At 37.9% G+C, this 18,779-nt stretch overlaps 1 protein-coding gene across 1 annotated transcript in view; it reads left to right on the forward strand.

The window, feature by feature from the left end:
• The window catches only part of HAPLN1 (hyaluronan and proteoglycan link protein 1), a 68,481-nt gene extending 52,511 nt beyond the window's left edge, over nucleotides 1–15,970 (forward strand). Inside the window, exons 3-5 of the mRNA XM_060006995.1 lie at nucleotides 5,940–6,311; nucleotides 13,346–13,648; nucleotides 15,639–15,970. Coding sequence (XP_059862978.1) covers nucleotides 5,940–6,311; nucleotides 13,346–13,648; nucleotides 15,639–15,928 — 965 coding nt within the window. The 3' untranslated portion in view covers nucleotides 15,929–15,970. The remainder of the gene's footprint in view (nucleotides 1–5,939; nucleotides 6,312–13,345; nucleotides 13,649–15,638) is intronic.
• The last annotated feature ends 2,809 nt before the right edge of the window (nucleotides 15,971–18,779 follow it).

Raw genomic sequence — 18,779 nt, forward strand, 5'->3', positions numbered from 1 at the left:
TGGAGAGAGAGAGGGGCAGAGGGGAGGGGCCTTGTAAACATCTCTGATGCAAAGCTGACAAGACACAGCAGAGTCAAGACCACTGACGGGAGCTTCTGGCTCCCAGTGAGCGACACTGGGAACAATGGGATTTACTCCAGTCTGAAGGAAACAAAACACAGTCGCCCCTCAGTATCCACTGGAGATTCTTACAAGACTCAACTCCAATACCAGAATCCTCAGATGCTCAAGTCCCCTGTATAAAATGTTGCAGTATTTGCACCTAGCCTACAGGCATCATCCCTTATAATACCTAAAACAATGTAAATGTTGCTATGTAAATAGCTGTAAATACGATGTAAATGCTATGTAAATACTTAGGCAAGAAGCAAATTGAAGTTTTGCTTTTCAGAGCTTTCTGGAATGTCGTTTTCAAATATTTTCCATCTCTGATTGGTTGAATCCCAAATGAGGCACACACAGATACAGAGGGCTGACTGTAATTATAAACAGTGAAAGATTAATGAGTAAGATAATTTTTTCCTAAATTATGTATCCTACTCAAATGTAATGTGTAAGATGAGAGACCAATGTCTAAATTATGTTCTTTCTAAATATTGTGTCTTTAATATGTATCTTTACCTGTTTTTATAAAGTGTTTTCATTTTAGAGCAATATGGTATAAAGCAAGGGCAGGGGTCTATGTCTACTGCCATAGCTGAGCACAGCCTCTGGGAGGCATTCGTCTATTTCAGTCACAGACACTTATCACATGCCAGGCACTATTTTGATGCGGGAGGAACAATATAACAAGACGTGGACTAGGGAGACAGAGTGACTGTTTTCAGTAGACTGTGGTAAGCACAACGAGAAGGATACAAATCCAGCCAGGTTGCTCATCATCGGGCAGGTTGGCTACCCTAAAGGAAGTAACAGCTTCCAGAGTGTTAGTCTTACACATCTCAACCCACCAAAGTGATAACAGATGCCACAAAAATAAGGAACTATCTTTAAAACCTTGTGCAGCATTTTCAAATGACTCATCGTGGAGCTGGTACGTGAGTGTCTGCCTACTAGTTTGGAATGTCAGGGAGGAATTCGTTTTTCGTTTGGAGTGATGAAAAAGTTTGGGAAATAGATGGTGATGGTGGTTGTGATTGCAGATGGCCTCGGCCTGCAGCAGCTTGAAGCAGGATCTCAGGTCCCCGGCCAGAGACTGAAGTCAGGCCAAGGCAGTGAGGACGCTGAATCCTCGCCACTAGACCACCAAGGCCAGTGGCCAGTGACAAGGCCCCTCGCCCGTCGGCTTTGTAGAAATGAACTTCCACAAAGAGGCGGAAAGTAGTGAAACAAGTAAAATGTTTATTAGGAGGAAAAAGAATATGTGTGAATAGACACACACACACACTTGAAGGACTCAGAGAGAGACTTGCGCCCTCGTAGTAGTTTGAATCACTTACATGGGGCATTTCTTCTGGGTTTCCTCTGGCCAATCATCTTGCTTTGCCTGGCTCTGAGTCCATCTTTGGTTTGTCTCAGGGTCCTCCCCTGTATGCGTGCGCATCTCTTAGCCAAGATGGATTCTAGCGAAGAGGCCTATGGGTAGGTTGACATCACCTACTATGGGGTGGCACTCCCTCCCTTTTTGACCCGAGGAGCCTTTCTGCACAGGTGTAGTTGGGAAGGTCTCCCTGACCTCAAGAATGAAAAATATGTGGTCTCTGTACCTCTTACCTGGGCAGGCTCAGCTTCTCCTTGCTCCCGCTGTTATCTTCATCTTGAAGTATCTCTCCAGAGGGGACAAACTCCAGCTGCTCAGCCTGTGGCCCATCTATCTCCTGCCTCAGTTGCACAACAATGTGAAAGTAATTAATGCCACTGAATCACACACTTAAAAATGGTAAAAATGGCAAATTTTATGTTATGTGTATTTTACCACAATAAAAAAATCAAATGATGGTGGTAGAATTTTTTCTTGGAAGGGGAGTATTTTTTGTCTTTGTTTAACCATCTTAAATATATTCCTCAGTTTTGTTTGTTTGGGTTCTTTTTACATTTTATTGGTCTAGGAAATCCAAAAGTCTGGAGGCTTCTTCATTATACACCAGTGAGAAAGTAACCAACACCAAGACTGGTTATTTTGTACAATCCAAAAAGTTATTTATTTTTAAAAGACAAACTTTGACCCATAACACCTTTTTTTTTTTTACTTTCTGTCACCTCTATTTCTTTGGCAATGAATTGCCCCCCCAAATGTTTAAACTTTTAATAGAACTAAGAACAATAGGTAATAGTCCAATACCATATTTCTAAATTGTTTTTGTCCTATTGTTTAAAAGATTTCATCTAAATTACAGAGTGATACAAAGATCAGCTTTTCGGTCATGCCATTGCTTTCATCATTTGGTGAAACTGAACGATGTCCTCTGGATTTCACAGCAGACTGTAAAATAATAATGAAGCCCTGCTGTTTCCCCTGGAGACAACTGTGGTCTTTGAAGGCCATCAAATCTTTCATCACTGTCACTGACACTCACTAATAAAAATATGAAATTCCTGTAACTTACAGACTGAACTTTTAAAAAATTCAGTCCCCCTAAAATGAGCACATGTATGCTGCTTGGTTTTCTCTAGTTAATATTTAAAAAAAAAAAAAAAAAAGGATAACCAATACTCATTCTGATGATCAAGGTTTATTTTTATCTTTTGATTTGCTTTACAAGTGCCCTGTTGATTGAACAGTTTTGACTTAAACATTAATTTCAAACCAATCCACATTTTTAACCCAATGATCAGATTACTCTAGACAAGACTGTGCAAAGTTTGCCATCAGCATTATAGGCTCCCTTTGTTCCAGCCCTCTACCCTCTCCCTCTTAGTGTGTTTCCTGGCTGATCCCTATCATGACAACCTGCCATAGGGAGCCAGATACGAACCTTAAGCTCAATGTTCTCATGATGTAGACCTGTCACTCAAACAGCTAAGCCCTGCTAGAGCCTGCAACAGAGCCCAGGGCTCCTGACTCACTGGCCAGTGCTCTTTCCTACATCTTACCTGCTCTGCAACAGGCCACTCCCGCCAGCAATGCTCAATGCTGTATAATCTGCAGTGTTGAGCTTCTAGAAGCAAACAAGCTAATAAAACACATTGTTCTAAAGGCCATGTTGGGGATTTAGGTTAATGAATGTTAATGGCCCTCAGTCACTCAAAGTTACACATTACCCAACTTTCTTAGGGTTCTTTGAATTTCAGCCAGGGCCTCGTGGCATCTACTACCTCAACACCCCAGTTGCCCCAAAAATAAGAATGGTGGAAATTTATACATTCTAGCAGACTTGTTAGAAAAATTATTTTGTGGGAAGCCAATGGGTTTTTGGTGTCTGCTTAGGTCTCAACATTATACCACATAAGTCATCATCTACGCAGAATGCTAGAGTATAAGTAAATAGTACCTAAAAAAATCATAAGCTTATACTTCTAAAATACTACAAGATGATTTACAGTTAACCTCAGAAAAAAATTAGAAATTTCAGTCTCTTGTACAAGACTTTTGATCTGTGCTTTAACTCTTTAATTTATAAAACACTCAGGCCTTGTGTTCACTCTGGAATACCTTATGATTATGCTAAACCACACAATAATTTCCAGGTTTCCTATATAACACAGGTGGCATTGTATGTATTATTTTACTCCACGTGGTTAAAAACTTTATAAGTAAGTGGAACCATGGAAGGTTAATATATGTCAAAATTATGCTCAATATTAGGCAGTATCATAGAGGAGAAATACAGGGGGAAAACTATGCAGTAGGAACAGTTTGGGTCAGCCATTATTTCAAGTGCTTTATGTGCCTATTAGGTCAACTATGCATAGTAGACATTACTTTCCCTAGTTCACATGTAAGGAAATTGGGGCTTAGGGCTTGCACACCTTGCTCAAGGATTCAGAGCTAGCAAATTGAAGAGGTGAGGTTAGAACAAGGTCTCTGACACATCAAAGCCCATGTTCCTAACTACTGGAACTCCCCTTTAGCCCAGCGCATTTGGGCATTAGTTTTGACTTTAAAGTAAAAAGCTTGAGAGAATCATGAAACTGCAACTTTCTGAAGGCCTCATGTCTTGTCTCAACTCAAGTCCCAGCATGGGAAGGCCCAGCTTCAGGCGTCCTCCCAAGGTAGTGGGTAGATCCATGCTCCCTAGGGCCTCAGGCATTGCTGAGCAGACTTATTAAACAGCACCTTTTCCTCCTCCCAGAAAGAAGATACTACAAATATTTAGGTAGAACATGGATGCAGTCCCTGGGGATATTGCAGGGGGAGTATTCTACATAGGGTAGAGTTGGATACCTTTACCTTTTATGTCTTATGATTCTATGGGCCTAAATAAGAAGATAAAGAAGAGAATCTAAAGGAAATGCTTAATGAGCTGGATTTGTGATTCATTTTACTTAAGCCATTATCCTCTCAGTTTATGATCTATTCAAAGTAGGGGCACTGATGGCTTTAAAAGTGGTTCAACTGTTCAGTTTCGGAGGACTGGGGCTGACATGAATGTTCATTTTTTAAATATGAATTTTGATTGCTCTATGATAAAAATAGAACCACTGTCTATTCTTGGACCCTTTATTTTAAAATCTGAATCCTACGTGCACCATTAAATAACTAAGTTTTGAGGTTTGTCTGGGGATGACTTGCTACTCCTCCTGACGACCTGTGTACTATCGTTAACGATTCGTAACCAAGGTTTATTCAGAACCTCCAGCCTAAAGCAGGAAGGGCTGCTTGAAAGACAGCTTTGGCAGCCTTTGAGAGCTGTGTGTGGATGAGGTATGTGTGTCCAGGAATTCTTATATCGCTTTCTCATTTTCAAAGCTTGCACATCCTCAAGAGACCTTGTCAAGGTCAAAAGCGCAACGAGTGAACCAGGGGAAACCCCAGAGAAAGCCAAGATCTGAAAATAACAGCTGGCTCTCCAGAGGCCTGCGGCCGTGCTGACTTGGCAGGCTAGGAATATCATGGTGCTCCCAGGAAGGCAGTAAAGTCCTTGGAGGAGGGAGGAGGGAAGCGAAAGGGCGAGGCGTGGCAAGGCAGAAGCAAAGCGAGAGGATTCTGTAAACCAAGATACAGCAGAAAGCAGGGGTAGCGGGGGGTGGGGGGTGGGGGGTGTAGAAGGAGATTTAAGGGAATAAAGAAACATAATTATCTGGTTAATTAGAAAATAAATATAACTTTGGATGCACTTTTAACACCCAAGGTTTGAGGAATATATTTCAAAATCTGGAGTTTTTTAAAAAGCACTCACTAAAAATACCTTTCTGATGTCTGGCCTTTGTGTGAAAATAATACATACATGTTGCTTGAAATGCTCCAGAACGGCATATCGCAGGTGTATATTTGAATTGAAGCCAGAGATGGGAGGACATTCTAATTCTTTGGCCAGAACAGCACAATGAAAGTTAATCATGTTGCTGTATACTTTTCCTAGAAATACAATACAGACTTACCGTATTAGAAAGCTCAGCTGGGGAGAGATCAATTTACCTAGCTTGTACGTTTTGGGTTTATATTGATGAAATAGTTATGGTTCCCTGTCACTTCTCTTGGTCTTGTTTCTACGTTTTTGATATTTAACTGTAGAAGAAAAATAAATAGAATTTACGATGACATCTTCAAGCTTCAGATGACTATAGAGTATTAGAGCCAATATTTCTCATTGATTATAATGTACATCCTTCCTTTTTTCAGTAGCTTAAAAGACATGACTACCTTGTAGATGCCCTCTAGTTACTAAAGGTACCTTTCTATGTGGTTCAAAGGAGATCACTGCTCAACAATGCAGAGAAGCTTATCACCAATGCTACTCTTTGTCAGATACCCTGTGTAGGTAGTATATTTCATATTATAAAAAAGTCTAAAAGCATATTAATAGTTCTTTCCTTTTTTTCTCTCTTTTCAATTATAGCAGAAAATGGCCCCCGTCTACTCGTGGAAGCAGAACAAGCCAAGGTGTTCTCACGCAGAGGTGGCAATATTACACTGCCATGTAAATTTTACCGAGACCCTACAGCACTTGGCTCAGGAACCCACAAAATCCGAATTAAGTGGACCAAGCTAACTTCAGATTACCTCAAGGAAGTGGATGTTTTTGTTTCCATGGGATACCACAAGAAAACCTATGGAGGCTACCAGGGTAGAGTGTTTCTGAAAGGAGGCAGTGATAATGATGCTTCTCTGGTGATCACAGACCTGACCCTGGAGGATTATGGGAGATACAAGTGCGAGGTGATTGAAGGATTAGAAGATGATACTGCTGTGGTAGCATTAGATTTACAAGGTAAGTATCTATACATCATGTAAAACTTAGGAATGATAATTAATCATTGCTTTTTTTTTTCATGACAAGTAATGTCTAATGGTTACCATGGTGCTGATGTGAGAAATCAAAAGTCCATGTAAAGAATGTTTTTCTGTTCTTTTGTAATCTGCAATCTGTCTATGATTCCAGCTTTCATATTTGAAATGTACACACAATGGTTATATGCAAATTTGAAGCTATTTGCAAGTAGGAGAAACATGCAGTGGAACTGAATTAACAACATTCAGAAACTGCCTTATGCCATTCAAAATTTAAAACTCATTACATAGTTATGAAGAAATTCAGAGTGGAGGCTCTTTTATTATGCTTCTAAAATTATCTCAGTTTCAAAATAATGGCAAGTTTTGTGAAGGACATCTGCTAACTAAAATACATTTAGTTGTATTTTGTAAAATAACTGTGAAAACTTAATTTAACAAAAAAGTAGACTCTAGATTTATTTAAATATTCTTGTAAAGAAGTAATTTTTTTTAATGGTCCAGAGTCTCTTAGACACTGAATACCAAATGGTCAAGGCATTTTGTGGGGGGAGTTTTATTTCTTAAATATGTCAATACATTCAGTAGGTTCAGAGATCAAAATGTATACAAAGCTAAACAATAAAATGTATCCATGCCATCCTGTTTCCCCTCTGCCCAAAGCCCTTTAGGCCTCTCCTTAGTTTCTCATGTATCTCAAGACACCCTTTATTCATGAATTTCAGTGTCTCTTTACATGGAAGGATGAATTTTGGCTGCATTAATAGAAGACTTTCCTTCCTTATATAAACTATAGGTGTGTGTTTGCTAGAAGCTCCTTCCACATTCTAGGCCAGATTTGTGGCTTTTGGAAAAATATGTTTGGCACACTAGCACTTCATTGAAGATGTGACCTTCTGAATCCCACAGAGTGCCACCACATGCATGCAGATGTATTAGCTTTATGTATCTGATACATTGCTTGATGTTGTAAAGTTCATTTTTGTGACCTTCTCTTGTCTCTCTTAGTTGTAGTTCTTGGCTCCTGATTGCATGCCACTTTATACTTTGAGTTTTTATTGATTCACTTTCATATCCATGAACATTGGCATTATTCGGGATGAAAGAAGTAATTGGCTTAGAGAAGACAGTCAATCATCAAATATTAATTGAGGGTCACTTTCTTTTATCAAAGGGGCATCAGGCACTGAACGCTAGTAGTATCAAGATGCTTATGTTAGTCCCAGCTTTGTCAGTATATGTTTTGTAACCAGAGCAAGTTACTTATCCTTATTGTACCTTGGCTTCCAATCTATGAATAATAGGTTGAACTGTATTATCTGTTAAGTTACTTTTTCTTAAACTTAAGTAATTCACATGCCATATTTATTATCTCCCTACACTTACTTAAAAATATATTTTAAATAAATAGAAACCAGTATAACTTGCCAGAAATAGAAGGAAACCATAAAAATAAGTACAGTGAACATAAGATATTTCTAATTATAAATGGATACATGCTTGCTGGTGGCTTTGAGCATGAAGCCAGCTCTCCCCTTTCTTGAAAAGCAGATTTAACACGTGTTAGAAGAGAATACACTCTACGGTCAAACTGAGACTTCCTTTAAGACACAATTAGAGGTGTTGAAGGGGAATTGTAAGAAGAGTAATTTTTCCTGCACTGTCCCACATCTCCATGTTTTCCATGCTTTCGTAACACTTCTCTACCATATAGCGCATACGTATATATGAGCTAAGTAAATGTGTCCGAGAAACCAATTTAAATGATAAATATTTTTACAAGTGCTGTTTTCGTACCATGAGAAACAAAAAAATTCCAAATCATGGTTCCTTTCATTCAACAATCTTACAGTCCATTAAAGATTCTAAGATACTTTCAAAAGTAAGTACTTTAAAATAAGGTAGAATTTGGTAAAGTAAGTAGGTAAAACAAATTGCTCTAATCATATGCGTATTCATTTTGCTCACTTTCAGTAATGTCCCTTGACAGCTCAAACTTAGGGAAAGCTCCTTTTCTAAGATAACATGGCTAGGAGTAAGAGCTAGGGCTAGAATTTGATACCAAGGGCACTGAATGAAGTCCATGCTTTTACCTACTATGCTCTGGGAGTTTGCAGGAAGGTGAAAGTTTCTGTTGGGGCGGGAAAAAAATGCAGGTTTCAGAGAGACAGTGGTGTTTGACAGTCTCAGTTCTTCTGAAGTTTTCTCAAGATTCTCAAAGGCCCCAAAGTTATTTGGGAGATGACTTAGGGACTGTCCTTTGGTCATACTTCATTAATTGGTGTGCCCATTCTCACTGCAGAGAATGTTTTTCCATCTTTCTTGTGTACTATAAAAAGGGCAGAAGCAGTCATTACCCAGAGGCTCTGCCTTGAAATAACTGACATTTCCATATTTAACATTATATACATGAATTCATTTCTGAACTGGAGAAAATATATTCCTTCAAGAATAAGATCAGGGGGTTCCCTGGTGGCGCGGTGGTTGAGAGTCCGCCTGCTGATGCAGGGGACACAGGTTAGTGCCCCGGTCAGAGCACTGTCTACAGATTTCCATTGTAATTCTAATCACAGTTTGTTTTGTAAAATTTGCAAATTGTCCGTCTTCACCTGCTAAATAGGATCTACTTGAGGCAGTCAAGTGCCAAAACAAAGTAAGTGCTCAGTAAATAGCTTATAGGTGAGTTAATGTTTGATACAATGGGTTTATACTTTCAAATACAAAAAAGCCTGCATGCAATGGAAGGTGGTGGAAAGGAAGAGACATTTGATTTGGACCATGAAAGGTGCACCTGGTTCTTTCAAGGGGTACTGAGCATGACAAAGTGGGAAAGAGGGCATCACAGGTGTGAGGGAGAAACTCTTCAAAGGCCAAAATGTGAATAACAGATGCCACAGACAGCATCCACCTTGACTGGTTTAAGGCTCGGCATGGCAACAGGGTGGGATAAAAATTTTTAACTTTTTATTATAGCCAATTTCGAACACTCGGAAAAGTAGAAAGACTAGTGTAATGAATCTCTATATATCACCAGCTTCAAAAAATGTCATGATATAGCCAATCTTATTTTATCTTGCTTTATTTACTCCTACCCCCAATGAATAATTTTCAAGAAAATCTTAAGACATTATTTTATCTATATATACTTCAACATGAGATAAGAACTCATTTTAAAATAAAATTACAACATTTTAATTATAGAATAAGATCTGAGGAACCCTGATTGCTACCTGAGGATGGTAGGGACTTGACAATTTCCACCTAGTCTGGGGTAGATGCTCAAGGTGCAGCAATCATATACATAAGAGTTTGAAGGCTATGATAAACCACATGTAGCACAAGAGATACCTTGTGGTTATCATCTACTAGCTCTTATTCCAGGTCCTGACCTTTTTCCATTACCAATTACATCCTTATAGCGGACCATCTACCAATCAGCAAGTTTCACTCAAGCTCCTTGTCAATCTTCTAACATGCATAAATAAGACCAGAGACGTGTATCATTTTGAATGTCATAATTAAGCTGCCTTTCCAACTGTAATTGTACAATGCCTTTAATCATACTGGCCCTTTAATACCAGATTAAATGCTATGTGCTTCAAAGAATTTTCCTAATTAGAAAAATATCGTTCTTCTTCAAGATGCCCAAATTGTATGGTTTGTATTTATAAGATTTTATTCTGTCTTGGATTCAAATTTATATATCCATAGTATATGTATCAAATCATAGACTCTTTGCAGAAATAGGCCACACTCCAAACTCAAGGGACCCTAGAGTACTGAGTGCAATGCCTTGCTCTTAGTTGTGTTTTAAGATTTGTTTTTCAAATCACACTGATTAAAAAAAAAGTAAACCCTTTGAAACACTGACCTACTATGAATTGGAATTAGCTGTGGAAACACAATTTTTTTTCATATAGCATCTTGGATAGGGTAAAGCCCTCTGATGACTACCAAATTACCTACACTGCTAGAAACAACACCCAGCAAGAGACAAGCCTTGTATGAATATAACAAGGAGAGTGTCACTAGACATTCATGAGTAGCCCAATACAGAATTCATTTGCACAATCAATAAACATATAGATAATATGAAAAACATATTTGTGCTTCCAATCTTCCACTGTATTGGTCTTCCATTGATGAAAATGGGGCCAAATACACAAAAATGTAGTCTGAGAACTTTTAGAAACAGAAAGCTAATTTCAGATATGTACATAGCACTGAAAGGTACTCTGAGAGGCACTGAAGAAGGTAAAATTGTTCTGCATGGTCTCTACCTTTTTATTACTAAAAATATTTACTTTGTGGAGTTACTGAAATTTCCTTAAGCTTTTATATGTACCATGGCATGAAAACCTTTCATATATCCAACAAATTGATATTTGCCAACCACTAGGATGAACGGGTCTGTGCAATTGTAAGTCTTAAAGAATGTGTTTTTAAAACATTTCAGTTGACTAAACTACCCACATCATTTGATATTATTCTTTTCCATGTGAGGTATCTTCCTTATTAATCCCCTTTTTAGAGATGCATACCAGCCCTTCATGGAAAAGAGCTTCTGATTATATTTTGACATATAAGTATAAAATAATCATATTTGGAAAATAATCATATACCCTTCTTTCTCACCCATGAAAGTTTAACTTTTCTTATTTTTGTAATGTCGGATGAAAGCAATCACCATTTGCTCCATAATTCAGCTGTAGGAATTGCACTTTTTTCCACAGAGCCAAGAAGGTTTCTGTAATTATAGTCTTAGATGTTGACATCTTAACTAGCTGAAAGTAAAAGGAGCAAATAAATAAAATACTAAGAAACATGCAGTTCCAGAAATGCCCACACTTGCACGAAACATTTGATTGTTGAAATGTATGCACCAAATGTGTACAATACAGTGAAACTTTTAAAATGTTGGTGGCGACACAGAAATTGACCTTGATTTACTTGGAATGTGTTCTTTCCAGCATCATCAACCATTAATTAAAATCTGCTAAGTAAATCTTTTGAGTTACTGTAAGTTGATCATTTATTCTTACAATTGAAAAATAGTAAAATTTTAATATAGGGTTTCACTTTGACTTTGAGTAATGATTGCATGAAATTATGTTAAATGTGAAAGGAACTCAGAAATATATTACACTGGATTTGGAACTGAATCAAACATAACTCAGTGGTTAATCAAGGACAAATTACTAAAGAAAAAATTTTCACAATGCCTATGGGAGTCCACCAAACACAGTCTGGTGAATTTAAACTGAGAGGTTGTCTAGGTCTTTAAAATTATTATAAATTAAAAGAGTCTACATTCTCCACTGTTACCATCTTGAGCTATTTGAGAAATGGAATTCAGCCTAAATGGTTGAATTTTGGTTTAAATACTTTGAGATTTTCTCTCACTTAAGGTCTAGCTGCCAAGGAAACCTCTACTGGATAAATTAAGTATTTTCCTTTTCACTGGCATTCCTGGGGTTACTGAGAAAGAGGATGGAAGGCATGAGGGGACGGAGATCACCAGAGCAGCTCCTTCCCAGGGCTGACTGAGTCTTAGCTGGCTGCCTGGTCACAGCCCTTCTTAGAAGGAGTCATCTTCAGGCCTTCCCCACCTCCATTCCGCCCATTGCTGCAGGGGGCAAAGGCAACGAAGGGAGTCTTTTCCTCCTTACTTTTGGCTCCAATTCAGCTTACAGATCCTTCAGCCAAGAACCTGAGAAGGCAGGATGAGATCAGGAAGCCTTCCTGGATCTCTGCCTCTAGTGGATGGTGCCAGCTGGACTGCCCTACAGGGACAAACATGTCCAGCAGAGACTTTCAGTGCATGTGACTTGATTTAGGCTACTGAAATTTCTTCTCGTAGAGTCTTCCAGGACAATTTCTAAAAGAATACATTTCCTGTGTACTGGTTACACTGTTCGTGGACTGTGCATCCACCTTGTATAGGGTCCGCAGTCTCATACAATAGCACATTTGGTATAATCCACCAAATTACTGCGTCAGCAGACAGTTTTTTACATTCCACACACTCAAATATGAATTATTTTTAATTATATTTAAAAATTCAAGGCAAAGCCTTGAATAATCACTTGAAATTAATTGTCTTTTAGCAACCATGGGGGAGACATTTTGATAGTGGTCCTTCATAGAGTCCAACAAATGATATAACTTTGCTTTCTTATGATGCAATCCTTACCCTTTAAAGAAACTGTGCAGAAAGTTGTGAAACAGCTCAGACATCTCCCATGATTATCTGACGGAAAGAAATGCTTTTGGAAAGCTGTCGCATCTTCCCAAAGTCAAGTGCCAAGTCACAGTGTTTACATATATTGAGGGTTTTTGTCCTCTAAAATATTTAATTCTTTGGCAATAACTTTGACAGATGTCTATTTTGTACCTACCTTGTACAGGACAAGCTTCTGGAAGCTTTTTTTTTTTTCCTATTTGCAATAAAAATGTTTTTAAAAGCTTAGTCTCAGTTTGCAACACATGAATACAGAAACTGAAAAATAGTAATGGAAACATTTTAAAAACGAAAGCTCTTATTTTAGTCACATTGTTCAAGGACAGAATTAAATAAGATTAAGAACTACACTAAAAGTTGAAACAGATAAGAGAGCCACGATGTTTTTTACGAAAGTGCCTCACTGTAAAAAGTTACCTTATTAATATGAAATAAGACCGCTTAATTATGTTGTTGTCAGATATGCAATAGGTCAGTTCTCAGGGAGCGCTATTTGGAAACTATAATCTGCAGACGAATCGTTTCGGAAAGGAGAATTGTGAGGACTGAGCTGAACTCTTAGCAAAAGAGGTAAATCACTGAAGTTACCAGACCAAAGAGCTAACTGTGAGATGCTCAGAGCTGAGAGGTTGTTTGAAGGGAAATGGGACTATGAGAAAACACTGCAAGTTGAACAAAAACTGCTTCTTCATCTGATGGAGATTCTATTATGTTTTTCCCCACTCAAGTGGGATTTGTGCCACTAACGATTCCTTGCCTTCTCCTTTGGACAGGTGTGGTATTTCCTTATTTTCCACGACTGGGGCGCTACAATCTCAATTTTCACGAGGCACAGCAGGCTTGTCTGGACCAGGACGCTGTGATCGCCTCCTTTGACCAGCTGTACGATGCCTGGAGGGGTGGGCTGGACTGGTGCAATGCTGGCTGGCTCAGTGATGGGTCTGTACAGTATCCCATCACAAAACCCAGAGAACCCTGCGGAGGCCAGAACACAGTGCCCGGAGTCAGGAATTATGGGTTTTGGGACAAAGATAAAAGCAGATATGACGTCTTCTGTTTTACATCCAACTTCAATGGTAAGATATTAACCATACTGCCTTGTTTCCTATCCCAGAGACCAATACATACTATGATGTGACATTAAACTTTTAATCTTATCTACTTAAAAAAAAAAGAAAAAAAGCTTTGAAGTGTTGCTCCAGATACAAGAAATTCTTTAATGTCATAATTTTTTAAAATCCAAAGACATCAAGCAAAAGTACATATTTCCATGATTCTTTGGTTTTATTGCATCCAACTGTTATTATGAAATAGTTTAACTGTCATGTTGTATGGAGTCTTTTTCTTACTGCCAAAGATGATGCTGCCACTGTGTGCCTTCCATCGGATAGAGACCTCTCCACTGAAGTAAGGATGGCATCCGTGTCACGGTCTTCTTCTCTAAATTACAATGTCAATTTATTCATAGATGATCAGCAAAGCTTAGGATAAAGAGAGAGCATTATCTCTCTGATAAAGAGAGGGCTCAGGATAAAGAGACCTTTGCAAGAAAATTAAGTAGAAATAACATTGGAGGTGAAAGCAGAAGTGAGAGGTCCAGATTGTATCAGTGTTGATGACTGGCTCATTGAATGTGACACAGCTCCCAACCCTATCTTGCTCCTTCCAGAACCAGTGACGTAACATGTAGGGCCCAGTGCACAATGAAAACGTGGGCTTCTTGTTAAACAATTATTAAGAATTTTAAGATGACACAGTAAAGCATTAAATCACGCGTGCGGCCCTGGCCCCATTATTTTATATTTCAGGTGCCTGGTGACATGCTTTGGCGAAAACAGCAAGGGATCAGGGATCAACAAACTTTCTGTAAAGGGTCAGACAGTAAATATTTTTGGCTTTGTGGGCCATATGGTCTCTGTTGCAACCACTCCATGTAGCTTTGTATGTTATAACACAAAAGCCGCCATGAACAATATTAAACAGATGGGTGTGACTGTGTTCTAATAAAACCTCACTGGACCCGTGCGCTGTAGTTTGCCGGCCTCAGCTACAGATGATAGAACTAACCCTCTTATTAATGTTCCCGTGACGGCTGCCCTTTCTCCAAATCATATCCTCTTAGTCTAGAAAGAACAGGCAAGCATTAATTTAGACTTCAATCATCTGTATTTAAAGAGAGGCAGGAGGGTATCACATTACAATGTGTAATCAGGTTAGACAGTCTGATTCTATTCTGCCGGAAACTAAAAGTCTGAGAAAACCTTGCACTGATGGGTATCACTTTAGTCAGTTGATGTCATATTTTATACATTTCATGCATATTTGATACAAATTGAAGGAATCTCAGTAATTAACACAATTGAATTAGTGGTTGAGACTAACTTGCTCTTTCTTATAAAATCAAGAAATGGTTAGGTGTCAGAGCTCCCACAGAGGGAAACTGAAAAAAATAACTAACTTCATCCCCTTTGCTAGTGAGTGAACAGATTGAGTTCACATTCTGAGTCCATATTATTTATGGCAAGTGACTTCCTGTATGTTTTGCATTTTCATACTGTAGTCTTTGAATAAGAATAATGTCTTATTGATACCTGTAATGAAAAGGACTTGAGGGCTTTTGATTATTTTTAAATGGACTTTTCTGTCAGGAATGTTTTTTGATCCTTTCACATTCAAATTTTGCCTCTCTAGAAACTTGTGCTGGGCTTCAGTCTTGCTACAGCTAGAATTTAAATAGCTCTTGCTTTTAACATGGAATTCTGTCTTCTCTAGTGCCACAGAAGGGCCCTTTTTGCCACTAATTAGCTAAAAGAGACCTGTCATTTCCCTTTTCTTTTTTACAGCTCTAAAAGGGCATGTCTGACATTAAGGGGCAAGGAAAAAACTAATTTAATGGAGAGCAACCTAGGGGCACTACATTTAACTGACAAGCCTGTGTTTCAGAACCTTTACAGACGCTGCTCTATATCCCCCTTCATTGAGAAACACTTCTATTTAGGGCTCCTTCCACCTCTGTGGGGCTGAGCCACAGACAGGCCCACTGACCCTCTCTCCTTTTCTCCACAGGCCGATTTTACTACCTGATCCACCCCACCAAGCTGACCTACGACGAAGCGGTGCAGGCCTGTCTCAATGATGGTGCTCAGATTGCTAAAGTGGGCCAGATATTCGCTGCCTGGAAACTTCTGGGATATGACCGTTGCGATGCAGGCTGGATGGCGGACGGCAGTGTCCGCTACCCCATCTCTAGGCCAAGAAGGCGCTGCAGTCCTATTGAGGCTGCAGTGCGCTTCGTGGGTTTCCCAGATAAAAAGCATAAGCTGTATGGTGTCTACTGCTTCAGAGCATACAACTGAGCGTGCCCCCAGAGCACGTCAGTTTTAAAGTCATTAAGAACATGTGAAAGGTTTTTTTTTTTTTCAGTATGAACTCATGCAAGTTACCAAAACTGTGATAACCCTTTTTTACTTACTGTAAAGTCATTTTCATAAAGACCAATTCATTAATTTGTTTTTGTAAAGCTATCATTCAATATATATTATAAATTAATATAATTTTAAGGGAAGCACTACATAAGGAGGCTTTAGAGGCAAACCGTTTAGGCTACATCATCTCAACGAAGTATCCTTTCATGATCGGGGCATGCAATAGCTTAAGGATTGCTAGGATTAAATTAAGGAAAGTAAAGCTACTCAGAGTAGCAGCTGCCACAAGCACAAATTTTACACATTTGTACAATTTTGAAATGCACTACAATAAACAGATTAGAGCAACAGATGTGAAATACAGGCTTTACATAAACTGAGATTCCGAGAGGCTGCACAAAACTCAGTTTCACAAGGGAACAATCTACACTTTTCTAAAATATTTCAAAGCTCCAATAGACAGAATTATTTTACTCTTTAAAATCCTGCCTTTTTGACCAAAAAAAAAAAATTCATATGGACTCCAATGTATAATAACAAGCACAGTTAAAACCCCTTAATAATCCCATTTATATGAAGTATGAAACTAAAATAAGCAAGTAATATTTAACCAATGAGACTCCTACCTTCTTCTAGTTAAAATTACACATGCCTGAGAAGAGTTGTTTTATCTTTTGAGTAGCTTTACTGAGTTATATTTAAATTCTAAGGGCCGTTTGCTAAGCAGCATTTAGCATCTACTCAGGGCAGTTATATAGATAAACTGCTGGACAGAAAAACTGTAAAATGTAGCAGCTTGATTTTATGTTAGCCTACGAAATGTTATTGTCCTATAAAAATAACTTTAAAATATTTAATATTTCTTTATTTACATGACATGACAAAAATTTAAATCATAAAAGGAAGGAATTACTATACTTGTCTAACCAAGAAATAAGAACCCGACTTTAAAAATTCTTATTATTCCTATTTGTATATACACTAGAAAGCCCAAATGGTGCCTGTGTTTGGGGAAAAAAGTCAACAAAGTAGTTTTAAACCTTTCTCCATATAGAAAATGTGGTCAGTGATGTCACTTTTCTTGCTGATCATCATTAGGCTTAAATGAAATGCTGAAGCTGTCATCAAAGAGTTTACACTAAAATCTTCAGGGCTTTAAACGAAAGGGTAAGAACAGCTTCAGGAAAACAATTTTCCCTGTTAGCAGCTCCAATCTTAACTAAAGCTCGGTTTTCCTATATTTTTATGACTGTTGAGACCCCACAGGGACCAATATTTGTATTCAAATTACATTTCATGGTTTCCCATTGTTTCACAATGAGTTCTAATAAATGGGATTTAGTATAATAATCCAAGTATGACATAGCTCGTATGCTTTCATGAATGTTTTTATGTAGATTTTCCTCCCATGAACATGAGTAAATAAATCTGTTTCCTGAATTGACTGTGGTTGCATTCAAAGCTCTGTAATAATTCTAATAAATTTACTCTATAAATGTAGAATTATGTGTGTGGAAGGTATAGAACAATTGGAATTCCATGAAATCATAACTATATGCATACATTATCTAGGCAGAATATTATAAATAAAAGTAGATCATTTCTTCCACCAAAAGCACATCTGGAAATTTTCAGATGCTTTCATTAAAAGATGAGAATGTATGCATGCACATTTTTACATTAGGTTGGATATGCAAATTGTACAAAAAATATAAATCCAAAGAGATTGTGAGGTTTAACTCAAACACTGCTAATTCAAATAGAACTCAAACTTCTAAATTAAAAATACCTGAATGGTCTAGGATAAGATGAATATGTTATTCAAAGAGGGACTATCTCCAAAATAGTGACTCTAGTACCTCAAATATGGGGGTTAGCTCATTGGAGGAAACCCATACTTGAGTGATTATTACCCACGTTACAAAATCTTATTGGAATTGCAAGTGGACACAAATTTCTATTGAAGCAGATATATAATTTTCAGTTATTGCTGCAGAACTCTACCTTTATAATATTAAGCATAGTAGCATTTCTTAACTTTTGAATACTTACTAGTACAGGAATTGGTGCTGATCAAAATCTCTGGAGTGACTGTTAGTTGATTAAAATCTATACTGACTGCACACCATTTTTCCATGCTTGTAAAAATATATATATATATGTCTTAAAAGAATGAATACTGCTGGGCAGAATTTTTATCTTCTTCTGACTTCCCGCAAAGGATCAGAGTTCCCATACCTTTTTGGACTCCTCCTTGAATAAGAGTTTCTCTTTAATGTTCTTATTTTGCCATTTTCCACCAAATGTCTATTTTCCTACTTCATTCCTCAAGGTATATCACTGAGAATGTCCGAAAAAGAAAGGTTATCCTAACACAATTCCTAACAGAAAGTCAGTACAACACTGGTTAATTCAGAAAATTGCTCCTCAGACTTGGGTACCAAGAGTATCAGAGGGATGAGATGGGAGTCTGGGTTAGGAAAGCTTTTGATCATTTTGTCCATAATTAACACTTGGCCCATTTAAGGAACAAAGTATATCTGCACATTTCACTGACTCACCTACATTGGAAAACCTAAACAAAAAGAAATGATTCATATAAAAGACAGTATAAGAATAAAAACAAGTTAGTCATGTTAACACTGGAAGCCATCTTTTAATGACTGCTGCCATATTTTATCACAGTAATTTCTAGTCAAATACGGTATTTGTAAATTTAAACTTTCTCTCATAGAAAGGGGGCCGGTACCTGTTAAAGTTTTATTTTATGCAATAATATAGT

This window comes from Delphinus delphis, chromosome 3, assembly GCF_949987515.2.
Source record: "Delphinus delphis chromosome 3, mDelDel1.2, whole genome shotgun sequence".
Taxonomy (NCBI): domain Eukaryota; kingdom Metazoa; phylum Chordata; class Mammalia; order Artiodactyla; family Delphinidae; genus Delphinus; species Delphinus delphis.